The sequence below is a fragment of the Opisthocomus hoazin genome, chromosome 1, assembly GCF_030867145.1.
Source record: "Opisthocomus hoazin isolate bOpiHoa1 chromosome 1, bOpiHoa1.hap1, whole genome shotgun sequence".
Lineage (NCBI taxonomy): Eukaryota > Metazoa > Chordata > Aves > Opisthocomiformes > Opisthocomidae > Opisthocomus > Opisthocomus hoazin.
This window is the reverse complement of record NC_134414.1, coordinates 28,456,777-28,483,680: the sequence shown is the minus strand read 5'-3', so window position 1 is coordinate 28,483,680 and position 26,904 is coordinate 28,456,777. Positions and strand designations below refer to the sequence as shown.

General features: G+C 37.2%; 1 protein-coding gene across 4 annotated transcripts in view; it reads left to right on the top strand.

Moving 5' to 3' along the window:
- LOC104332702 (NEDD4 binding protein 2 like 2) overlaps positions 1 to 26,904 on the top strand; it is a 52,711-nt gene that overhangs the window by 5,333 nt on the left and 20,474 nt on the right. For 2 of the 4 annotated variants that reach the window (XM_075420217.1, XM_075420237.1), the window contains exons 3-6: positions 8,596 to 8,720; positions 14,154 to 14,242; positions 14,585 to 14,661; positions 19,267 to 19,410. In XM_075420217.1, coding sequence (XP_075276332.1) covers positions 8,596 to 8,720; positions 14,154 to 14,242; positions 14,585 to 14,661; positions 19,267 to 19,410 — 435 coding nt within the window. Of the gene's footprint in view, positions 1 to 8,595; positions 8,721 to 14,153; positions 14,243 to 14,584; positions 14,662 to 19,266; positions 22,872 to 26,904 lie in introns of those variants that run through there. The other 2 variants (XM_075420244.1, XM_075420227.1) reach the window with 2 other exon arrangements.

The window sequence follows — 26,904 nt, the reverse complement described above, 5'->3', positions numbered from 1 at the left end:
TTAACACGTGGGAGAGTGGGCACTATTGAGATCAAGTTCAAGAATAGTCACCAAATTTGGGTGCAGAATTTCAATTGCATCGGACTTGTTTTTCAGTGTATTCAGTTATATACAGTTTCATATGCTCAATGCTTGGTTGCAGTTGTTAATTTCTCTGAAATCATGTCTCAGGGTCTTAGGCACCTGGGGGGGGTGGGGAAATCCCAGAATTAATAGCTGCCTACGGGGAAAATATATTTATTATTAATTAAGTCTTATTCTTATTAAAGTAGAATGTGTTTTTCTGTGTAACATCATAGAATTCTGCAGTGTAGACTAGGACAGCAAATACAGTTTTCTGATGTCATATTAGTACCCACAGATGTCTTTGCAGGCTTGGTATTTTTAGCACCTGCAGACAAACCTCTACCACTTGTGCCAGCAAAATGACTGTGAAGGAAAAGCAGAAAATTGACATCTTTGTGGATCAGCACTAGAAGGAAATGAGATGCATCTTGCAGGTTGGTTTCCCAAGTATGAAATGACAGTAGAGCAGTAGTGAGACCCAGGAATCTTGAATTCCTTTCTGCGTTTTGGGCAAAGTAAGGGCTGTAAGTACAGGCACTTCTCCTGCTCCCTAACTTGACCCATGTCTGTCCTGAATCTTCAAATGAAGTCTGTGTTTTGTTTTGACTCTTCCATCCCAACTGCTTGGAATCACAGGCGTGTTTTTTGGAAGAGGTTTGTGGAGGTCAACTAGTCCATTGTTCTTCTTGGAGCAGGTCTGTCAGATCAGCTGTGTCTTTGTCTAGCCTCATCTTGAAAACCTGCAGGTAAAGAGATTCCACAGTCTCTCCAAACGTTTCTGGTGCAGTGTTCTTCTGTGCTATAACATGTGCTGTTACCTGCTAGAATATGGCTCATCATCTTTGCAGCTTACCTTCAGGTAAGGGTGTAGGCTTATTCACTGTAATAGGCTGATACCAGGTGGCCTTTTACTGTCTTCATTCCCAGACTAAACAAGCCCAGCTGCTGTTAACCTCTCCTCATAGGTTGTGTGTCCTCAGCCATCTTGGTAGCCCTTTCGTGGTTTTCAGCATGTCTTTTGAATCGGGAAGCCACAAACTGGACACAGTATTTAGAATTGACCGCACAAGAGACAGGTAGAGTGTGGATGATACCTTGCATTGATCTGCTGGCCACATTTTCTCTAATAAAGCCCAGCATGTGGATTGTTCTTCTTTTGAGGAGAGCACACCATTCACTTGTCTCCAGTTTGATGTCCACTGTAATCCTCGGATCCTTTTCGTCAGGGCTGCTCAACCAGTTTCTTTCCATTCTGTACTGATGCCTACATTTCTTTTACACCAGTTGCAGAACTTTGCTCTTTTCCTTGTTGAGCTTCATGATGTTTTGCTTAGCCTGGTGCTCAAGTTTCCTAATGGCCTGCTGGATAGAAGCCCTGCTGTTCAGTATGTCAGGCGTCACTACTAATTTGGTGGCATCTGCAAGTTCTCTGCCTCCAGATCAACGAAGATACTGTAGAAATTGGTCCCACTGTCACGTCTTGCTGTGCTCTGCTTGTTACTGGCTGTGAGACGATGTTGAAAGCTTTGGTAATTTCCGAGTATGCTACATTTGTCACTGTCCTCATCCACAAAGGTGGTTGTTTCATCAGAGAGTGCATTCTGTGGTCAGTGAATAATGATTTGTCTGTTGCAAAACTCACGTTGACTCTTCCTGGTTACCTTCATTTCCTTCACATGTTTGGAAATGGATTCTGAGAGGATGCACTCCATTGTCTTTCCAAAACTGAGGTTAGGTGAGGTTGAGCTGCCTTTAGTTCCTTGGGTCCTTGTCTTTACCTGGCTTAAATATGAGCATAACATTGGCGGTTTCCTGGTCATTGGAGAGCTCCTCTCATCTCTTTATTTCCTGCATTCACCTGACCTAGACAGTCCCAGCCTCCAGAGGCTCATTTGAGTTCCCATTTCTTTATCTATCTATTTCCAGTTGTGTTTTCCTACTCCTTTACAACCATGGCTTTTGGTCTGCGCTTACGAGCTCCACGTTTCTTCCTAAATTCTAAGCTCATTTCTCAGTTTCTTCTTCTCCACCCGCTTTCTTCCCAGATTCATATTGTCCCTGTTTTAGCCAGTGGTATTATCTCACTCCCAGCTTCATTGTACTGGTTCCTTCCTTGCACTTCACTCTTTGCCTTGTCCCTGTTTTCTAGTTCTGTTGCCAGTACCAAGTTGCTTGTTCCAGTGTTTATACCATTATGCTTCGCATGTCCTTCCTGTTTTACGCCAATTTTGTTCCTTCTCTTGCCATTCTTAAGATTGTGTTGGGAGAAATGTGTTCTTATAATGCAGTATTGGTACTGAATCACCTTCCTACCACAGCTAGAATGCGCTGTTCAGGAATAGGTTTACTGCACCAAGGATCTTTGCATTTTATGCTCTAATTTATACAAAAATCAGTACTTTCCACTGTTATTTTCTGTCCACATTTTAAAGTCCTGCAGCTTGGGCAGATTTACAAAAAACTTTTGCAGGAAAACAAAACGCGTGTACTTTGCCAGATTTCACTTCCTCAATCAAAAGTTTCTTGGAGAAAAGCATGGAATAACAAAACATGATAAAATTCTTGTATTTATTCCTTGGTTTTGGAAGTGATTGACCATCTAGTTAGAAATTTTTTTCAAACAATTTGGCCAGACAGCCAGCAGCGATATCTTCAGCCCAAGTGAAATAATTCTGCTACAATTAGAAGTGGAAGATAATGTGATCTTACAATGCCAGAAAAAGTTGCAAGAAAACGGACTTGGATTTTTAGGATATTTTGCTGCTGAACTTGGCAGAAATTGTAATTTTCCATTCTTCCATAAATATCTGAACATTAATTTGAATAAAATGGAGCTTAGTGAGGTTGAAAGAACAAATATGGGTGCCATTTAAGAAGTACGTTTGGAATTAAATCCATTGTCAGGAGTATATGAAGACAGTTGTCTTTGGGGCCGCTCTTCTTAGAGCTCCATCTTCCGAATGGGAGAGTTAAAGAGTTAGTAAGTATAGCTGAAAGTAGAAACAATTGTGTGCTGTTGTTTCTATTTATGTATTTCTTCGAACAGTGTTACAAGCAATGCTTTTAAAGTAGCATTCACATAGTATAGTAATACTACAGATTTTAAAATTATGCTTACTTATTTTTTTCCTCATCTGTGATATGTTAGCTATTTTAAATAGGTGAATTATTAGATTCTAAGAGATCTTCTCTATTATAAAACCATCTATCAAAGTAGGCTAATCAGGATACAGGTTGAGGGACCGACTTAGTTTTGAAGAAAAATTAAGGCAGGATTTGTATGTGTCTGTGTGTGCATGCGCTGGAAAAACATGTATTGGTTTGCTGACTAGTTAAAATGAGCATTTTGGTTTCAAGATGAGTTTTGCATGTTGAACTGATATATTCTATTAGATGAGATAGCGTGTGAGGAAGAAGTAGGTGAACTGCTTTAAATTTATATCAGCTTTAATTTCACTGTCCTACTATGTTCAAAGATGGTTATTCAATTGTAGGGAAGGTTTTGGGTGAAAAAGCTGGATTACAGCAGTTGGATAATACTGCTGCTCATTTCAGACATGTGCACGTATTGATGCTGACTGATCTGTGGTTTGACTCTCTTATTAGAAATATATTCATCTTTTTTTTGTTTCTCCATTTCTCAAAAGTGGAATATCATCTCTTTGTGGGTTTAGATAGTAATGATGCTTTCTTTGCATAGGTGTGCTTTTTGTTGTTTCTGTTTACTAGTTCATGAGCCTGGGATAAATTTTATTTCCAAACACTTTAGAAGTATGTGAATTATTCCATATGATGTCAGCAATTATGTTTGTGTTTTAAATTTTGCAAGTTTAAAAACTATGAATTCTGAAACAGCTAATTGTCAGGCTTTTAAAATGTTATGTTTTATAATTTAATTTCACAGTTTGGAAACAGGCTACGATCATTGCTGTAATAATTGAAGTTTCAGTTCATAAACTCATCTCTTTATGATAGCTTGTGTTTTATGTACAAGGTAAGGGTTCTGTTACTCTGGCCTCTTTGGTAGTCACTTTGCCTTCCCAAATTCTGTAGTTTTAGTATTATTCTTGCAAACATTGTTTACTATATTAAATCTGTTACATCAGTTGTATAGGTTCATAAATAAATTGTGGTGTATTCTGAACTTCAAGTAATAATAACAAAATATTTCAAGAATAAACTTTGTTGATGGGTTTGCAAGATTCCTAAACCCTTGTCATTGTGTTTCTTTATTGCTACAACTAATGATGTTTGGAAGATACAGCAGAAGAATTTGACTAAGTGAATTATTCTCCAGAACACTGAGCAAACACAGTTCCTAGAAATAAAAATAAAAATGAATGCCCCGTTAGTGTTGATTCATCAGTTCATGTATGTTCCTACAGAAATGTGATAGGCTTCTGTGAGCTGTAGGTGTGTCTGTCTACTCAGCTAGTAGAAGAATCCCAGTTGTTACTTGCTATCTCTTTTATTAAGGCAAATGGTCCTTACTCTTTAAGATGTGTGTATATACATTCAGCACACACAAAGTTAGTGTGGAAGATGGGTCCAGTTTTTCTAGCATAATTTATTGGCAAATGTAGCATACTGTAAATAAAAAAATTGGGCCATGTATGAAAGCATGGCCAAGTAACTTAATGAATATAAATTCCTGTTAAATATTTCATACAAGAGAGGAACAGATATGAATAAATTCTGTTGTGTGTGATGTATGATTTACTTGTGCCATTTTATCTACTTAGAACAAAAACAGTCTTTGAATCCTACACCAGTGTAATACACATCCTAGTAAAAGACATACGCCCTAACAAAAATAAGTATTGAACAATGTCCAAAAAAAGTGGCTGTACTTTTGGTGTATTGCGCTCTGCTTTCTGGAATAGCATTGCTATTTATCCTGAGGTGAACTTAATACTCTGGGAAAGGGAGAAAGAGCAAGAAGGGAAAAACAGCTTGTGTGCAGCTTTGATCATGTTACTGGAACAGTTGCATCATTAGTAGTTTCTTCTAGTCCTCAGTAATCTGAATTTTGTTGTTATGAATCTCTGTATTTTAAAAACAAAAATAACCAACAACATAGTTGTGGGACAATAAATGTGTAGGAATGTAAGGTAATATGCCGTGCAGTGTCCCAGTCTTTAAACTACGATCCATAACAGGTCTGCTGTTGGTGACAGGTGGCAAAACATAGCAAATTCCTTGTGTAGGAATTAAACTTAAGTAGCTCTCCTGCAGATATATGTAGGAGAGCTTAGTAACTGAGAACTAACATAGATTTATTCCCCTACATTATCTGGGATATGGCCAGTTCTTTTCTGTTCCTCCCACCTCAACAGTAGTGCATCCTGTATATTGCTAGTGCAGTTTGGGTTTTGTAGCCTTTGGGTACATTGCCTATTTCTGAGCTGGAATAGTTGCCTATATTTTCATAGGACAGTGATATCTGAGTGTTGCAATGGGCTACAAATGCTCTGTGGCACTAACTGGCTGTTTTCTATTTTCAAATCTAAATATACTATAGAAAAAAAATAGTCAAGGGGGTTTTGTAATCACACTTATTCTGTAGATCAGACTTTAAACAGAATTATACTGTTGTCTCTGTTTTACAAAGTTTTCATTTAAAAAACCATTTTCCAAGGACTTTCTGAAAATAACGTTTACATGTGGCAGAATGGGGATTGCTTATTGGAATGGATTAATGTGGATTTGATTTGATGGAGATTCTGATCAACCAGCAGTTAGTTATAGAATCATAGAATCATAGAAAGTTTTGGGTTGGAAGGGACCCCTAGAGGTCATCTAGTCCAACCCCCCTGCAGCGAGCAGGGACACCGCTAACTAGATGAGGTTGCTCAGAGCCCTGTCCAACCTGGTCTTGAATGTTTCCAGGGATGGGGCCTCCACCACCTCTCTGGGCAACCCGTTCCAGTGTTTCACCACCCTCATTGTAAAGAATTTCTTCCTTATATCCAGCCTAAACCTACCCTGTTTTAGTTTAAAACCATTAGCCCTCGTCCTGTCACTGTTGTCTCTACTAAACAGACTGTCCCCATCTTTCCTATAGGCTCCCTTTAAGTACTGAAATACTGCAATCAGGGCTCCCCGCAGCCTTCTCTTCTCCAGGCTGAACAAGCCCAACTCTCTCAGCCTGTCCTCATAGGAGAGGTGCTCCAGCCCTCGGATCATTTTTGTAGCCCTCCTTTGGACCCGCTCCAACAGTTCCACGTCCTTCTTGTGCTGAGGGCTCCAGAGCTGAATGCAGTACTCCAGGTGAGGTCTCACCAAAGCAGAGTAGAGGGGCAGAATCACCTCTCTCGACCTGCTGGCCATGCTTCTCCTGATGCAGCCCAGGACACGGTTGGCCCTCTGGGCTGCCAGCGCACATTGCCGGCTCATGTCCAGCCTTTTGTCTATCAGTACCCCCAAGTCCCTCCTCTCAGCAGAGCTGCTCTCGATCCTTTCATCCCCCAGCCTGTATTGATACTGGGGATTATCCCGACCCAGGTGTAGGACGTCGCACTTGGCCGTGTTGAACCTCATGAGGTTCACCCAGGCCCACCTCTCCAGCTTGTCCAGGTCCCTCTGGATGGCATCCCATCCTTCTGGTGTCTCGACCGTACCACTCAGCTTGGTGTCATTATGCCCTGTGGCTTTGCTATAATCAGTTTCTGTGACTTACAGGTATTTGTTGGTGTGCCTGGGCAGGATGATTTTTAATTAAATCCAAAAGTCAGCTCTATGATGTGTTTAGAAGGTTTGACTGTGGCATTTCATGACAGTGCAAATACAGAATTATAGAAAAGCTTTATGGATTTTTGCAGTATTCCCACATCATCCGTTACAACAACTTCTGTAATTAATAAACATACTATTAGTAATATAAAATATTACAACATAGAGTAAATATAAAAATGTTAACAGTGAACATTGCAACTGTGTCACTCTGAGTTGCCCTTTTTACCCTCATGGGCTTCCTCACAGTGTCTTTTATTGTTTGCTAAAGTATACTTAAATTTCTTCAATAATCTTTAATGTTAGCTGTGCAAGAAGCAGAATGTAATGCAACTTATTGTGACCTACAAATGAAGTAAACATCTAGCCAGTAAAATATCTGTGTTACTTGGAAATGGTGGACCTAAAAGACTGGGTATTTACATTGCAATCTTTCTCCCTTTTTTATCTTTATAGATTCTAATTTGAATCTCTGCATTTTATCTGTTTGCTTACAAATTTGGTTTTTTGTTTGGTTTGTCTGTTTGTTTTCTCCCCATAAAAATTCATAGTCTTTTTGAGAGAATGTTCTGTCACATTTTGTTGAAATTGGTCTATGTGAAATCACCGTGGAATGGCATTGCCTCAGGAAACCAAGCTAAAATTCTCAAATCAAGTGCTTTAAGTGATTGGAGAAGTGATTGTTTTTCTCCTGATTTGAAGTAATACATGCAGGGATAGTAAAATGCATGGCTTTCCTGTCACACTGTTAGCACTAAAGAAAGAATGATAGGGAAAAACAATATAATTCCCTGATAGAAACTGAGATGCAAAAAAATCTTATCTTCAATTTTTTGTTATCTATTAGACTGAAACTACACTTCTACAAGACATGGTAACCCATGTAGCAGCTTGCTGCTGCTCAGCCAGGGGAGGTCTCCATTGATAGTTAGGCACTTAATGTATCACCTTCTGGGGCCTTCTTAAATAGACTCAACTGCGAAAGCTTCAGAAAAGTAACCCGGGGGAGGAGGGGGGGGAAGAAGAGAGAAAAGGATTGCTTTCTTCTGAGTATGAATTCCAGCGAGTGCCAGAGTTGCTGGGAAATAGAGGCAAGTAAGACTGTGTCAGCAGGTTTGGAGGAGAAGACATAAAACTGGATTCTTGAAAACTAGGAGTTTGAAAGAATACGGACACTCTTCTGTAATCCTGACTTCCATTAGTAGGACAATCTTGAATGTTTATTGTGATCTTTTACTTTTTCCTGAAAAAGGGACATTGCTGTAAACAAGTAGTTTTCTTTTGCTGTTCCTGTTTGACCCACATTGTATGTGCAAGCGTCGGCAAAGGTCAGAAGAGAGCATGTTGAGAGTCTAAGGTACTGAAAAAGTATGTAAACATCCAGTTCCTTTCTTGGATGCATCCAGATTCCTCATGATAAGAATGGTTTCTAGAGATAGTTCCAAATGAGAATTGATATGCAAAATGTTAGTAAATATATTAAATTGTTATGAGATACTTAGAACTTTCTTCAATATGAGCAGAAATTAGGTGGGTACAAACATCTCTGGGGAGTGGAGGAGAAGAAATAACAAATACAGAAATAGCAGAAAGGCGGAAAATATGTTGCTTTAATTTGGATTAGGATTCTTGGCAACACATACAAGTGTACTTTTATAAACCTGTTTGAAGTTTGCAAGAAGTTGAGAAATAGGGCACAGTTAAATTTGTTTTAGCTATATTCTTTTTTTCCTGTGTCTTTTTTTCTGTCTGAAAAATAAAAGTTAAAATATTTTTGTGTTTTCCTTTGTTTAACAGTATTCTGCTTAGTCAAAGTCGTGATGGCATTATACTCAGCACCGATGATTATTTTCGTCAACAAGATGGATATACATATAATGCTGCTCAGCTTGGTGATGCCCATGACTGGAACCAGAAGAGAGGTTTGAACGCATAAGAGGAATCCTATTAAATTATGCTTATATTTAGAAAATAGAAGTACAGGATAACGTGCATGTGTGTTAATAGTCTATATGGAAAAGGGTATATGTATTTTTTAGTATAGGGTATGTAGAAGTATATATTTAAAATATTCTTTATTTTCTAATTTATGTATATATATACACATTAAATTTTGAACTTATGGAAGGTTCAGAGTTAAAAAAATACAAAACCTCTCTTCTTTGTGCTATAACCTACTGATTTATTACATTTGATATTAGTATCTTGATGGCAGAGTTGAACCTTTTTAATGCTGACAACAGCAGAGTTTCCAGTGTCTTTCCTGATCTGAGGTTCATTCAGAATTTATGGAATGATTTTTCTGAGGAAGATCTTAGTTCACTTTTGTAGCTTAACAGCTTTATAAGTCATCGTTCTTAATACCTAGCAGTGTCCAAAGGTTGGGTTTAATTGGTAAGGAAATAGAGATACGTGGGGTAAGAGAGGTGGCAGATAGATCCTTGCTCTTTGTGTAGCAGTTTTCTAAGAATCTCATTATCAGTTTGGTCTGCTTCAAGGAGTGGACAAAGTGAGCAACTCCATTGCCTGTGTATGCAGATTACTCTCTGTGCTGCAGTGTCTCAAGCAGAAGCTTCCTTGTTGTGTAGTGGACTACTTCTTTGCATCAAAAGATACAGGAGGCCAAGGAAAAAAAGAATGTTCTCCCCTTTCCACCCCTCCTCACCCTAATGCAAAATTTATGGTACATCAGGGAATGTTTCTATATGAACAGTGAAGGAATTTTTTAGAGCAATCATTTAGAATATCAATTATAAAGAGCACTTTTGAGGTTGGAGTGCAGCAATAATAAATACTTTGAATGAAGTTCCCAGTAGGAGCCTAAGGAGCAGAAGAGTTTGTAAGGTAGTAGTTTATGGATGAGAAGCTCAACACTTCACAATTAGAACACCACCAAACAATTCTCACTTGATAATGGTTTCTGGCTGTTTCTAACTAGACCTTAAGATCTCGCTAGTTCTGTATCACTTAGTTAAACAATGGTTTTGATGACCAGAAAGGATATAATTTACTTATTCAGTGATTTTGACAGCGAGAACAAGAACAGCTGTGCCGTTCTGTATAGAACACCCCCACTGCGAAACATTTGCCAGAATAGCTTTGGGTTGAAGGTCATACTCAAGTCTTAACCTCCTGCTTTGATTAGACAGAGCTCTCTGACTTCAGTACTTCAGAAGCTCTTGGGTTTCATTTGTCTGTGGATCCTTGAAATACATGGAATGAGAACTTCAGGGGAATGGTAATCCTGATAGTTGGAATTCTTGTCTGATAAGTAAGTCTAGGTTAAAGTTTCATATAGATTATATCAGCTGCAGAAGTTATTTATATATTTGCTAATATTCATATGACAACATATTTAGCTAGAGCTTTATAATCCTAGTGTCAGAATTATGGAGAAGGCAAAAATTTACTTTCTTCACAAACGAGAAAATTATTCTGTTAAAATTATCCCCCTCCCATTTTTGAGGAGGGAGTGAATCTATAATATAATGAGAAAAAAATAGTTACAGGTAAGACCTATTAGCAACAAAAGAATTTATTTTAGATTAACAGAATTTCAAACTCAAGTGTTTGTAAGACAGTGAATTACATGCTCTTGATACTAAAGCACATAGACATTTAATGTGGGGATTGTAAGGTCACATTCACAAATATTAGGAAATATTAGAATTAATTTGCCACCACAACTTCAATTGTGAAATCAGTGTCACTCTTACACAATTTTAAGCCCTTTAAGTTCACTTCTGTGGCTTTGCTAAGTGTCTCCTATTTTAGTTCATCCTGCCACTTCTACTGGAACTTTTGGCTGCCTTTCTGTTTTTATCATTGTCGACTTGATGGGTCAAGTTGGGGTTTATCCACTATTTAAATTTTGTTTTGTTTTGGGTTGGTTTTGATAGTGACTAATAAAATGAATGAATTAGTAACTTTATTACTTTTAAATAAAACTTTATCTAGTATATTACATCAGCACTCTTAGCACTTAGATCCATAGTTAAAATGGTAGCATATGTAAGTGGGTTGTAGCTATAATATGGTCTTTCTTCACAAGCTTTTGTAAATGAACGATGCTCCCATATCTTCATTACCAAATCGGCTATTCTCTTGCTACTTTTATGAATCTTTTCTGAAATGCATATTTCAGAATTTTTCCCTTATTTCTGTCAGCCTACCAGTCGTCTTTTCTAGATTCGGGTTTCAGAAAGATCATTTGTGCCAGATTAATGAAACGAGGGCAATATATTTTTCATTTTTTGAAAATGGACCTTCTCCCATCTATGGAAATGGACCTTCTCCCATCTATTCTTAGTGCTCTGTTGGAACATATTTTTTCCTTCCTTCCTTCCTTCCTTCCTTCCTTCCTTCCTTCCTTCCTTCCTTCCTTCCTTCCTTCCTTCCTTCCTTCCTTCCTTCCTTCCTTCCTTCCTTCCTTCCTTCCTTCCTTCCTTCCTTCCTTCCTTCCTTCCTTCCTTCCTTCCTTCCTTCCTTCCTTCCTTCCTTCCTTCCTTCCTTCCTTCCTTCCTTCCTTCCTTCCTTCCTTCCTTCCTTCCTTCCTTCCTTCCTTCCTTCCTTCCTTCCTTCCTTCCTTCCTTCCTTCCTTCCCTCCTTCCTTCCCTCCTTCCTTCCTTCCTTCCTTCGTTACTTCCTTCCTTCCTGTTACTTCCCAGCCTGTTCATTTAGTTTCTTCCCATTGTGTGGATTGATTTCTGTATTTCTTCCTTCAGATCCCTGCTTCATTCAGTGTGCAGATTGAGCAGTGTTCATTACATGGGCAGGTATTCAACAGATGTATTTTTTGGTATGAGTGTTATTTTAATATTTTGAGCTTCATAGATTCCAATTCTTTCATCATCTTAACTTTCCTGTGAGCATTAGTGGTATTATATTCTGAATTTTTCATTGGCAAGCTGAGGCACAGTTGCTAAAAATATCTTTCTATTTTGGATGCCAGACTTAGCAGTTTAGATATTTTCTTCAGGGCATGTAGTAGTAATTAAACTTCATATATTCAGAATAAATTTTCACTGTCTTCATATTCAGATGAGTTCATATCTCTTCCGTAAATGATAGCTGTAACTTTTGAAATTGGGCAGCCAGAAAATGAAGATCATGCAAAGTGGTGGCCGCTTGGAAAGAGGTGAGATGATGTTCAAGAACATTCCCCAAAAGATGATCCTTCTCCCTTTGCAGTCATCCTGGCTTACTCATTATTTATCTCACAATTACTTTTTAAAAAAAAAAAAAAAAGGGAATGCTTGGGTGGTGCTGATGATCTGATACATACCACCAGTTCAACTACAGAACAAGTCCATCACACCTGCTGAAAGAGGTAGGAGTATATGTGAGGAAATAGTGTGCAAACATGTATTTAAGGACAGTATGGTAATACGTGTGCCCTATAATTACTACACACCCAGCTTTAATTCAGGTATTTCCTAAGGTTCAGAGTTTTGCTTTGCAACCATGATGTTTTCATTGTTTGTTTTTTTTTTTTCTGCTTTTGCAGTCTTTCTGTGTCTTTTAAATGAAGGACTGAATCTTTGCTCTTTTCCTGCAAAAATTTTGGAATGTGAAATTCTAGATATGTTTGTGGCTCACATTGCTAGTACTGCTTAGAACAACTAAAAATTTTTTTTTTTTCCCCTTGGCTTCAATGTGTAGCATCAGAGTAGTTGATTTTTTTTAAAAATGAATTTAATCTTCACAATGCTTTTGTAAAATAGATAAGAGATTATTGTTATGTTTTTACTGATTAACTGAGCCACACAGAAGCTGAGGAATAGAGTTTATAAAGGCCGTACTTTCACTTGTAAGATGCTTTAGAATAGTTGCAGGAAGAGCTGAGGAATCTTCTTCATGAATCTGATATTCAGTCATAAGTTGGAAATCTGCTTTTCCATCTGGCATAGTTTCAGGCTGGAAAAAGAACCTCATTTAGTGATTCACGCACAAAGTAGTTCTTTTCTAAAGTTGTAAAAGTTGTGTCCTTTTCTGCAAAGAATGGCAGAGATCTTGCTTTCAAAATAAAAAGGCAAAGGAAGTTAAAACAAGGAAAATTAAGGTAGCCCATTTGTCCCTCCTTCTCTAGGTACTCTCTTCTGCAGGAGTTCCTTCTTTACTTCTGGTACAAATAGCTTAACTGCTGTCCCGGTTTGTATAAAATGGAGGTGGATATCAGGCTGATAAGGGTATAGAACTTGAGTTTTTCACTGCCTTGAGTAAGTCTCCATGCAACATCGTGTAGAAGCTGAATGTCGTAATCATGCTCTCCAGGTGTGCTCAAAAAAAGTGGTTGTGCAGTGTTGTTTTTTTCAGGGACAAATCCTAGAAATGTGAGTTAGGAGTCCTCTGAGAATGTTCTTGAAATCAGGAATTCTTCTAAATCCCTTATACAGTCCAGAAAGCAAAGTTGGGTGTAGGCATAGGATAGATTTGTCAAGACTAAAGCAGTCTTGGGCTTAGGAAGAGATACCATTTTAGGCATTAGGGTAACGTTAAAATGTTTTTTGTGCTGTGGAGGTGATGAATGTCAGGTAGCCAACAGATCTGCATGTTTTGTTCCCTAAACTCCTTTAATCAATCTCAGTTGTGTTGTAAGCCCTAGCATGCTTCTGGTGGGTAAGAAGCAGTGTAGTCTTGCTGGACCAAAGTTAAAAGCATGCTACTGCAGAAGTGTCCTGTCAAACAAATTGCGTCATGACTGTGCTCTGTCTGTTTTTCCATCAGTAAAGATGCTAGTTTGGACGTGCCTTCTTACCATTTGCTGTTTTGTAGAACTTGGAAGCATCTTATTATTCCTGAAGCTTCTGCTCTCTATTAGATTTGGCAGAAACTGGCCAGTGAGTTCAAACATTATTCAAGTGGAGACAGCATGGTTGTAATGTATCTAAGAAATATATCAGATATGTGATGTTTTTCTGTGAACATCACCTATTTCTTAGCATTTTGTTGGAGAAGAATTGCAATACCTAACCACAGGTCTCACTTATGAGGGCACCATGTGTTATCCGACAGGGCTGGTAAAGCTGGAACCAGGATATGGTTTCATACTGGGATCTCTACAATCAGCAGGCCACAGACTTTGAGCAGTTCTGTTGTGTTGCTTTGACTTCTACACTTCCCACTTACCCCTTTGTATCAATTCACCACAGCCTCTTTTTTGTGCCCTTCACCGTCTTGCCTCTATGTCTTTCTATTCCTGTCTCTGCCTTTCAGTGCTTTTATTCCTTTTTGTACAACAGAGTGTTTCAGTCAGACTGGATTAGCACAAAGAACATGTGGAACAGTTTATTTGCATTTACCATTTTATTTGAGTTACATAGTTGTTTATTAACTGGCACTATTTTTCATTGCAGCAAAACAAGCAATGGAGCAGGGAAAATCTCCAGTTATAATAGACAACACTAATACTCAAGCCTGGGAAATGAAGCCATATGTGGAAGTGGTAGGTCTTGTTGTGTGATCATCTGTTACAACTTTGCAAGCTTACCTTCACATCTGATAAGTTGGTCTCTTTTGTCCAGAAACATTTTCCTTACTGAAGTTTCTAAAGAGAGATTGCTTATTGATATGATCAGTCATTGGTGTGGCAATAGTTCAGACCGATTTAAGGATTGACTTGATCTAATCTGCTTAGGCTGGAATGAAAGCTAAGGCAGGTTGGGGGTAAGTGAAATTCAGCATGCTACCGCCACAGAGTTAACTGCATCTGTTCCTTATACTGATCTATAAACTTTTTGTTACAGTTTATGCAATAATGATACATGTATTTCTTTGCTTGCTGCAGGCTTTAGAAAGGGGATACAGAGTGGAGTTCCATGAGCCAGATACTTGGTGGAAGTTTGATCCTGAAGAATTAGAAAAGTAAGGTTTATGTTACAGAAAACATTGTAGTTGCATATAGAGGTAGACAGACAGATAAATGTGCACACATAAATATATATGAAGTATGTTATATTTTATTCAGTATCTTATTTTTTTTAATACTTAACTACTAGTATAAAATGTATTTTCTTTAAATAGGCATTTTCTGATATACCTTTTAGATGAAAGTGTTACAGATAAATAAACTGACAAATAAATAGAGGTTCTGTCTTCTTGGGCCAAAAAGTTGATATTAAAATTTTGTTGGACATAATTAGAAAAATGATTCACCCCTGTAAGAATTGCTGCTATTATAATGAATAATTATTCTGAGAAATTTGTTGCTACAAAACACTGATGGCAAGAAATAGGTAGAAGACAAAAAGAAGTTATGCATTTTACAAGGAGTGCATCAATAGAAGTGCTTTGTTTAGTCTGCTTTTATAGATGTCTCAGTGTCAAAGAACAACAGTCCAAAACTAATCAGTAAAGGTTAAAAAGAAAACTCATATTTTAGATTATTCTTTTGCAAGATTTTGTGAAATTGTACCCAGTCTTCAGAGGATCTGACTTAGAGTACTGTTGGACATAGGTCATTGGAATTCTGGGTTGTGAGAGTGCCTGGGAAGCTGCGGATTATTCCTGGTTAATGTCTCTCTTCTCTCAGATGTAGCTGCCTTGGGTATCCATGAGGTATCAAATCAACTTAGGGATATTTCGTTATTTGAAATGTAACATAGTATTTCTGTATGCTTCCAGCTGACTTGGCTTCCAGCTTTGTAAAGTAGCCCCTACAATGCATGAATTATGTGCATATGATACTTACATTACTGACTTGGACTTTATTGTGTTTATAAATCTTTTAAAGTTTTTACCTTTTGGTCCTAAGCTATGACTAACTTATTTTTAGAGATGGAGTCCTCTCTCTGTAGGATGAATTCTAGTAAGTTTTTCTAGTTTTGGGTGCAGCACAGCCAAGTTAGGAAGCTGTCGTAGTGATCAGACGTTTCTAAGATGTTCAGTGTGAGACTTCCATTGCATGAGACAGACTAATTTTCCAGGAAAATTCATGTTTTCACATGGTCTTAACAAGTAACAGGATAAACAAATGTGAAGTGTTGTTACTGTTGAGTTTTATTGTTCAGTCATTAATTGTAAGAGTAAAGTTTGTATGTTTCCCAAAACCAAAGGAAGACCCTTGAACCGTGAAGTGCTGCTACCAGATCTTAGGAGCTTCCTAGGAATGTTTTAGCAGTTTTTTAGCAGTCCAGTTGCTTTAAATATTTGAATAAAGGCCCATTGTCTGGAAACTTATTTTTTGAGAGTTTAGGAAAGGTGGTGATATGAAGTTTCATTTTGTTTTTTAACTGCTTGGGGAGAAGGCTCAGTTCTTAAGGTTGGGTTTTTTCCATATTTGTATGTTCGAGAAATAGGTAATGATAGAGATGTTATTGTAGTTTTGGGATTCCCCTTACTAATTCTGAGCTCAACACTTTGTGCAGTACCTGGGCAAATACTATGCTAATAATAAATTTGGTCATTGTATTAATTGTCTGGAGTCATACATTCTAATTCCCTCCTAAAGAGGATCACTTAAGACTCTTTGTTTCTGGTAGTTGGAATAAAGAGTACACTAGCTCTTACTTCAATTAGCAAAAGACTTTTCTGTATTTTGGATACATGCTCCTTGTTTACTTGTTTTTGGTGGTGCTGTCTAGATTGTTAGCAACTTTTATCAAATAATATAATATGCCGATATTCTAGAAGTCAGGTGGATTTCTAGGTACTATTTTTGTAGGGTTGTTTCCGCCACCGCTTAATGTGTTGGAGAAATCTGTGAAAAGGCTCTCTAGGCCAACATGGGGTGAATTCTTCATGTCAGGAACATGACGGATGTTTTAGTGTGAAATAGTTGTCAGTGTCTTCCAGTGTGCCTGTGAGGTAGACATTATCTTTAAACTCACTCATGAGTGATTTTTGCGTTTAGTCCAGTTTTGTGCACATAACTTTTGTGAAAACGTCTTGACTCCACAGATGCCTTGCAGTAGTGGTCAAGACTTTGGGCATAGCATTTAGAACTTTATATAAAAGATTTTGTACTTTGGTACTGTTTTTAGGAAATCTTTAAGACTGCAGGTGAGAGAACAAAAGAGTGGCAAAATCACTGGTAGAAGAGAAAGATTGTTTTTTATTGTTTAATCAGTGTTGGATGAAAAAAATTACCCTCTGTCATCTTTGCATGCTTTCTGACTAGCTGGTCAGTTGAGAACTAGAACTTTTTTTGAAAAAGTATACGTTTGCTTGAAGCTTTTGGGGAATAACAGGTATCCTGTGTATAAGCTGTATTTTGGGATGAGTGTTTTTTTTTAAAAAAAGTTACCTGCTGTATAGCTTCACACAGAAGTGAAAGTCAAACATGTTTAAAGTAATCCTTTTTCTTTCAGTGTGATCATAAAACTGCAACTTGGTACTGACTTCATGAAATTTATGCTGATTTTTTTAAGTAGTAATGTCTGTGTAGAATTACTTTGGCAGTATATGGGTATGTAAGATTCTTCTAATGTAGAAGCATTTAATAGTGACAGAACTTTATCAATAGATTCTGTGTTCCTCCAAGTAAAACCGGCTTCCAAATCATAACTGTTAGGAGCTTTTACTGGTACATCTGCGTTGGTTAAGAATAGATAGCTTTATGCATGTTCAGCATAGCCCAGCTGCCAAAGGATGAGTGAAGACATGCCTGAAGAGGAGATCCCAGTATTAAATAACACTATATAGTAGATTTGTTTCCTTTTTAAAATTAATTTCTATGCTTGATGCAATTTTGCTTTTGGTAATTTTATTACCCTGCCTTATTCTTTAAGGAAAAGTACTTGCTCATTTGTGAAGTGATTATACACAAGTCCATTCAATTGTGGATGAGTGTGCACTTTATGCCTAGAGCCCTTTAGCTGTACTCTTTTTTTTCTAGGAGTACGAAGGTATGGAAAATACTGAATAACTGTGCTGCCACCATTTGGCATAAAAGGACTTAGACTTCCTCTTTTCAGTTTTCTTCTGGCATGAGAGTCAAGTGCTTTGTAGAATCCTCATATTTCTAGGGGATTGACTTTTTTCTCTACCATTAACCTTGTTCATATTCGTGAATAAAATCAGAACTGTTAAGACTTGTTAGCTGGTAAGTTCAGTATGCTGCTACTCCTTGACTTCTTGAGCACAATGTGGAAATTAGTAGAATTTAAACAATGAACCACTTGTGACAACCACTCTAGCTTCTGATGTCTCAGGGAAGAGTGTCTATGAGAGAAATACTCTATTTAAGCCTATTCTTCCCAGAAAGCAAGCTGGTAAAATACACCTTAAGGAGCCAGCATAATTCTGAATACTTCTGAGATCACAAGTGCTTCTTCCTTCCATTCTGAATGTGAAACTGGTGTGCAACCTGATGTATGCTTTGAAACCTCATCAACTTGATATATACTCCTTTGCTGTAACAATATGCACAAACTCTGGGGGGGGAGTGAATCAGTCTTTTAAAATATTTCTGTATAGAGTATCCTCTTTCCAGTGTAGCCTGTTTGTTCCCAGTATTGATTTATCTTCTATAGAACTGAGCAAGTTGGTAAGGAGGCCCGTGCCTCTTCTGTCCCTGGCAGAAAGCACAAAGATGCAGACATATATTCCCTTTTGGTATGACTTGGAAATATTTCAGCTTAGACAAGGTTTCATGGTGATAAGAGTATATTGGGTTATGATAAGTGCTTGTCTAAACTATCGATTATTTTTGTTTGTGGTTTATATCTGTTATTTTAGATTCTATTCTGTTACAGTGCTGACAATTCTCTGACATTGTTTGTGCATGAGCCTCGTGTTTTTCTGTTTGGCAGAGACCAAAATTTTCTGCTAACATGGATTTTAAGATCCTGTTCCATAGATACTAAGGAGATAGATACATTCTCAGGTTCTTGATAGGCTGAGTTCTCACTGAATGTAGCTGTTCACTAAACACTGCAAGAATAGGACAACACTTTTGGCCTCTCTTTCCTTGTATGCGTTTTTAAATTTCTACAGCACGTATCAGTAAGAGCTAGTAGATAAAGGTATCATCAGCATGCTGTCCAGGTTCAAAATGACAGTTGTTCCTTATTTTATATAGAGACTTATTGAAAAGAAAATATTGTGTCACTAAGTCTGGAAAACATGCAGTTTAATTTTTTTATGCTAGTTTGAACATTGCTTTCGTAAGTAGTAGTCTATAATATTATGCATCCCTCTACTCATTAGCTAGTAGATCATGTAAAATCTGATGAGTAAATAGAAAGCAAAGTACTAGGATTACTTAGGTACATAGTCCTGGTGAATAACATGACATTTCTGTATGAAAAAGAATGACTGTATTGCTTTCTGTTATTTAATATAAGCAGTGGTGCATTGTTAAAATAAACCTTAATAGAAGATGAATACTGAGAGAATGAGAATACAGTGTAATAAAAGTGAAATTTCAAATATGAAAAGCAAGAATAAAAATTGTTAGAGGGTTTTTTTCTTGAAGACTGTAAACATATAAACATACCAGACAATTTATTTAAATTTTTATTTTTGTAGGAGGAATAAACATGGGGTCACTCGTGAGAAGATTGCTCAGATGTTGGAACGATACGAATATCAAATATCCATACCTATTGTCATGAATTCAGTGGTACCTCCCCACAAAAACACTCAAAGGCCACCTCTGCATCGAAGACATAGGTGGGGAGGCAATACAGACTCGTGGAATTCTTTCAGTATTTCCAGTAGCCGATAACACAGTTGCAGTCAGTTAATAAAAATCTGTTGCTTGCTCTTCTAAAACACATCATCACCTCCAATAACGTAGTGGATCTTCTGTGTTTTAAATAGGCCTATTTCAAGAACATTTTCTTCTGGAGGTTGCTCCCTTAACAGATTTGCATGTAAATAAAATTGTACATTACATGTTTTTAAAATCTATATTTATTATAGTTGTAATAACTGAATTTAGTTAAATATTTAATATAGTATGACGTATAGCAGAGTCTTCCTTCGTAAACTGAAGACAATGATGTTGTCATACGTCAGGTAACTGTTGAGCAGTTTTTTTAGAGTAGGTCATATTAGATATCTTTTAGAAGAGAATTAAAGGCCCAGAAGAGGTTATTAATGTAATAACCAATTTTAATGATTGCCATTTAGTCTCCTTATCTCTTATGAGATTTTTTTTTTTAAAACAGTTGTGTCCTGGATTGTCCTTTTGTTCCATTTGGCATGTATTGCCAATTGGCAAAATTTTGGCATGTATTTTCTGTTTCTAGTTGTGTGTTTCAGTGGTTTTTTTTTTCTCTCAGAAGCTCATCTGGCAGCTGAAGCAATGTTCTGCCAAAACACTATTCACCAGCCTTAAACTGTGTGACTTGAATTATTTATTTGTTTGTTCTCAGTGGTGGTATATGAACTATGATGGTGGCTGAACACCACCAGCTTTTTTGTGCTGACTAAAAAACCTAAATTTTCTCACTAAACCCCCAAAATTTCACAGCTATGTCTAAGTCAATTTCTTCCACTTTGATAATACTGAAGTATTAAGGCATTAGGCGGTCAAGTCCCAGTCCACAGCTGGGATGCATCAATTCAATAGAAATAGTGGATATAACTCTGTAAAACCATGTTGCATTCCTAATTTTGGCACAGCCGATGTAATCTGTTTAGCACATAACAAAGAATGAGCCAGCATGGAGATTGACTAAAAAAATTATGAATGTGCAAGTTTTCGCTTTGCTTGCTTTCTAACAGCTTCCTGTATTAATAAAACATATTTGTCTTCAGTGTTGTTTTAGTAGTTCAGTGCAACAGTTTTTATTATTTTCAAGCCTTTATGTTTTATACAAATTAACATTATTACTCACTTGCTAGCTGAAACAACCTGTCTTCAAGTCTAACTACATTTGACTTCCTTAAACACTGAATGAGTGAATCTTGAGTAGGAAGTTTTCTGAAGAACAGGAGTACGTAGCTAAAAGAATTTTCATGGTTTTCTATTACTAATTTGGTGTAATAGCCATCAGAATTTTGAAAATTCCAAAGCCAGCATAATTTTTTTTTTTTTACTTGTAGGCGATTTTTGAATAGACCCTAGAAATTACTGCAGCTTTAAAGTCTGAATACCATGAAAGTTTAAAATCCGGGTATATAGTGAAGTATTTTTTTGTGGTTTTCTATGCCTGTTGTGCAAATCTAAATTTATACAATTTAATGTATATCTGGAATAACATTTTAATATGAGATCCTATTAGTTATAAAAGTCAAAGTGTGCAGTTTCACATTTTATTAATCAATTATTTGAAAAATAATTGAAAATGTTTCAGTAGCACATGGATTGTTAATATATTGAATTATGTGTATATATAAAAAAAAGAAGCCTTCCCAACTATATTAATTATCTTCCTTCGTTGTCTATTATTCTTACAAATTATGTTACTGTATTTTGGTTTTCATGTTTATCTTTTTCCATGTCTCAAAAGAAGCATGGAAATCACTGTAAATGGTCAGTAATACTTTAATTAGCCCGAAGTTTTTATATTTAAAAATGAAAGCATATTTCAAGTAGGAGGAAGATAAAAAGGTTTTAGAAAGACTCATTTTATTTACTCTATATTACTTTAAACCCTAATAAAGTGATACAATTTATTGAGGCTTTATGTAATATTCACACAGTGTGCTAAGGTATGACAAAAAAGAGCTGATTATTGAAAATTGATGTTATGATATATTTTGGTACATTCTGTCTTCAATTTTTAAAGCAAATGTATTTTTTTAGCAATATTTAGTTTATATTTAAGTTATCTTTAAATGAAATTTGTATTTAAATAGATGTGAATTCATCCTGTTTTAAAGTGGTGCAGCATTTTTGGGTGTTATCTTTTTAATAAATTATTGGTGGATGGGATGAGTATTTTTGATATGCAAAGCATCTTGATCAGTAGTAGGCTTGCAGTTTGCAAAAAACACATAACAAGAAAGGAACGCTTTGCAACTTGGCATTGTCAGACATTTCCTGTAAACTGCTTAATCTGTAAAGCTGTATTCCAAGGTAAGTACAATGACATGGTAGGTGAAAACACAATGGAATTACTGTCTGTGTAACACATTTTTGATTTCATGGTATATTTCGTGAGGATATGATAGCCAAGGTTATACGTATATCTCAGACAGAGATTACTTTTGCACTACAGTATTTATATGTAACAATATTAAAAAGATGATGTGAAACACACATTCCAGGTACTGAACTTCTCACGCTCCCTCACAAACAAGGAAAATTACTTTTGTCAAAAAGTGTGTACCAGAAATGTGAAAACTCACTGTGCAGTTAGACTGGGGATCTAAAAATTTTTTACTGTCTGGCATAGTTTTTATGCAATACACCTGTTGATGATAATCATGTGCCTAGAATGAAGGTTTTCTGTTGTTATAGATTTGTAGTGAATTGCTAGTTCATCATATTTCATGAAATAATAGTGTCAGAATTCTTTTTTAATGTAACTAATGGATAGAACCTTAATGGTACGAATGCAGATTGTATCTGTTGTGTACTTCAAACTAGTGGGATGTTTGGTAAGTAAATGTAAACAGAATAGTTAAGACACTCAGCTGTAGGTTGAACATCATCCTACTCTTCTAAGCATGAAATCTAAATGAGAATTAATTTGCAGAACATACATAAATTGGTTCATATAGCTGACCAGTTAGCATCAGCTATATAGGATTACGTGTTCTATAGAAAAAAAGAGTTCTAGTTTTACTGCTTCATATAAACTGCTGTTTCTTGTTTGATTAGTTTACTTCCTGAATTATCAGAAGTTTTCATCAGCCTTGTCTTTGACAGATGATTTAATGTTCTTATTTTTCTTTTGTTTGGAGAAGAAGAAAAAAAACAACAGAAATGAACAAAATAAAAAAACAAAACCAACAAAACCAGAAAAAACCCACCCCAGAACCCATAAACCCAAACCCTGGAAGACCTATGGGCTGGTTTTGGCTGGGATAGAGTTAATTTTCTTCATAGTAGCTGGTATGGGGCTATGTTTTGGATTTGTGCTGAAAACAGTGCTGATAACACAGGGATGTTTTAGTTACTGCTGAGAAATTCTCACACAGAGTCAAGGCCTTTTCTGCTCCTCACACCACCGCACCAGCAAGTGGGCTGGGGGTGCCCAAGGAGCTGGGAGAGGACACAGCCTGTCAGAGGACAGCTGACCCCACCAGACCAAAGGGATATTCCGTGCCGTGTGACATCGTGTGCAGCATGTAAAGCTGGGGAAAGAAGGAGGAAGGGGGGTACATTTGGAGTGATGGCGTTTGTCTTCCCAAGTAACTGGTACGCGTGATGGAGCCCTGCTTTCCTGGGGATGGCTGAACACCTGCCTGCCGACGGGAAGTGGTGAACGAATTCCTCGTTTTGCTTTGCTTGTGTGCACAGCTTTTGCTTTACCTGTTAAACTGCCTTTATCTCAACGCATGAGTTTTCTCACTTTGACCCTTCCAATCCTCTCCCCTATCCCACCGGGGGGGAGTGAGTGAGCAGCTCTCTGGTGCTTAGTTGCTGGCTGGGGTTAAACAACAACCTAATGTAACACTTATTTTTTAACATGATGTTAAATGATCTCCTGTGAGGATTTCTGTCTTCTGTTCATGTAGTCATGTCCTCTTTAGGTTTGTTGTAATCTAGTTTGTCATGCTGCATAATTTTTTTAAGCTTTTTGTCTTTAAGAAGAAAGCCAACATTTTGTCATCTGTCTCTTAAAACCTTTGCAGAGGTGGTAGTTTTTCTTTTTTGTCTCTGCTAATAGATAACTGAAAGCCAGGCTTTGTCTAGCTGAGATGGGACTCACAACATTTATATTTGATTTGTTTGTGTCTGTCTTTCCTGATGTAATTTAGACTGTTGATATTTTCTTCTTTGAGCTGACCAGTAGGGTTCATTTTCAGTGAATTAGAAAGAAAATTATTTTTCTGTGTTCACATTCATGTGTGATACCTGTAGTTTGAACTGCCGCTTGCTCCTAGCAATCGAGTTTTCTGGAAGAAGTGTTTCCCCTCTGTGCTGGTACGTAATGGAGATGAGGTTGCCGGGCGCATGTTGAGAATTGAGGGTTTTCCATACAAAAGAACAGAGATGTGTATTACAATTCCCAGTAAAGAGCAATAAGAAGACATGCTGTTGAAATGCAGTTCGTAGATTTGAAAGTAAGTACTCGATTTAAGAGTGAGCAGATGTTTCATATAGGTCAGGTGTGGAAATATTTCACTTCAGTGTTTCTACTGCAACACTTTCTCTTTGCAGTGTTTTATGTTCTTATCCTTTTGAAATAAAAGCACAAGTGGAGATTAAAGCTCTTTAGTAGTAATTTCCTGGGTGAGAATCTACTTGTACATCAGTTAATTTTGGGTTAGTGTTTTGGGTTTTTTTTTTCTTTTACAGCCTAATTGGTTGAAATTAGCTGTAAATCAGCTTATTTTGAGTTCACGGAAAAATATGTGAAAGCATAGCTGGTCTTTTAAGTATTTAGAAGATAAAGTCGTAAGTAACAGGATTTGTCAAGGTCAGATCATCTCAAATTTGTCTAATTTATTTCTGCAGTAATGGAGAAGCAGCAAGTTGTGGTTTTAGCTTGAGTTAGACTCTCATTGTCATTCTAGATCAAGAATAATAAAAGCGTTGAAGTGTTGCGTCTGGTATGGGTCTTTGCAGTGTCCTTTGAGCTGAGAAGGCTCCTCTTCATTTCTCAGTTAGGCAGGCAGCCCTCGACCCTTTCGTGTGTGCCTTACTGATGCATAGTGCTGTTGTAACAATACCACATAGCGCCAAGTCAGAACATACTGTATCCATGAAGTATTTTTTTTTCAGTTGCAGTCTTTTTAGCGATATTAAAGATTTTTCTTTTTTGAGCTGTTAATTGAATTCAGCTTTTCTTTTGTGGTCCCTCAAACTGATTTCAGAGTAACTGCTTTGATTATGTGGATCATTCTGCTTGTCCTTTTAAAATATTTTCCTGGTACTAACTTTGTAAGTATGCTAGTGTCTTATGGAAACATAGTAGAAAAATATTTTGTAAGTAAAACTTTTGGAATGTATGCTTGCATGTTCTCTAACTCCACTGGTTTAAGAAAGCATGAATTATTTAGTGGGTGATGTTTAATCTCTTCTTAAACTGCTAACAGACTAAGAAGTGCTGCTTTAGCTGACAGAATAAACATTTGCTTATTTCTAAGGGGTTTATTGCAGCATTTACACATCAGTCTTCATCACGGGCCAGTAATGCTCTTTGGCTGTTATTTTATTTGTGATACTTCTAAAATTTTTTTTTTCTTTATTCATCACCCATAGATTTTGGCGACCTATACTACAGGTTATAATAGCCTATAAGAAGTTACTGAACAGTTTATCCCACATGTTGCTCTTCACCATGGAGAGTTTCTGAAGGCTCATGAACCTGACTTGAGTAGATTGACTGTATTATTTTTCCCCCATTTAGCATTTGTCCTGATAACTTCCCTGTAATGCTTGTAAGGTAAATACACTGCTTTGCGAGGATCTTGACAACAAAAGTACAGACATCAGATCTTTTACCTGAAGCAAGACAGGTATACTTATTTGAGCTTCATTTTTAGCTCTTTGCAGCTGTTTGGTACACATGCTAAGTATTCAATGAAGTATACCTGATAAAAACTATTTTCACTTTATGAAAACTGCAGTTAGAAAACTGTACTTAATGGCTGGGCAGCAAAATTGCATTATAGATAGGAGCAGAGATGGAATTCTGTGTGTGTGTACATAGAAGGCACAGTTAGAGTGTTTCTTTCGGTGTCTGTTTTGTTCCAGCAGTCTAGACTGAGTTCTTGTTTCTAATAATGAGTACTTAGATTATGTCCATAATGCTGCCCTTTTTGGTCCTTGGTCTAGAGGAGAGGTTTTATTGTGAGTAAAGACAGCTAACAATTGTTGAACTTCCTACTGGCTCTGTAGGGAATTGAGCTGAAAAGAGAGAAAATGAGTGTGTCTTTTGCCTGGTTAGTTTGTGGTGCCTTTGTTGAGAATGTCAAGCTTTGAGCTCACTGGTACAAGTAAGGTGTGACATACTGGAGTGAGCTGAGCAGAGTGGTCAGAGCATGGAGCACATGATATACAAAGAGAAGCTGGGAGAAACGGATTGTTCAGCCTGGAGAAGAGAAGGCTATGGCTAAGACAGCTTAATGCTGTCTTCAGATACTCAATGGGAAAGTATAAAGGTGGAGCCAGGCTCCTCTTAGGTGAGAAGCAATGGGTAGAGGTCACAACATGGGGAATTCCAGTTAGATACTGGGTTGTATAATCTCCATCATTGGAGTATTCAGAACTTGTCTGGGCAAGGCACTGAGCAACAAGATCTGGGCTGGTATTGTTTTGAGCAGAGGTTGGGCTGTATGATCTCCAGAGGCCCTTTCTGGCATACGTTATTCTATTCTAACGGGTACAGTGAGAGCAGTGTCCAGAACATCAGAAGAGTTAGCTCTTGCATATCAGAGAAGACTAACAGAATTGCTGCCTGGTTTCAGGCTGTCGGATGTAGGCTTAATTGATACAGCAGTCCATGATTCCCTTCTGATTCTCAGATGGGCACCAAGTTTCTTGCTTTAACTGTAGCAGCAAAACTGGCTGTAATGTTTATTCCAGTTATTTTGCTTTATAGCTGTATTGGCAGAGTTTTTCCTCCCTCAGGCAGTGTCCATGACCATGTTAGTTGTACTGTTTTTCCAGACTTAAACACTAATATATGTCAGTATTTTCTATCTAAAGTAGTTTTTTATTTTCTGTCCAAAGACAGACTTCTATTGACACTTACTACATTGCAGAATGGGAAGCCAGTTTTCTGCATCTGTTCATCCACGATGCTCTAGGAACAATACAGGGCTGTTTTGTAAAAGGTAATAATCTGTAAGGGTAATTCATCACGCCTTTTGTGTATCTCTAGTCCTTCTGGTGAAAGATGTTTAAAAGGGAAATGAGTTAATACTAGAGAGTAGTGTGCAGAAATAGTAAGTAAAGTTGGATGCCAGTATAACGAAGTACTGAGATTTGTTGAAAAAGGTGTAATATCTTCCAGAGAATGCACGTTATAATTCAATGCTGAGTAGCTCTCAGTATTTCATACAGCATTTGAGATCCATAGAATGAGCCCAGTGCCTGGA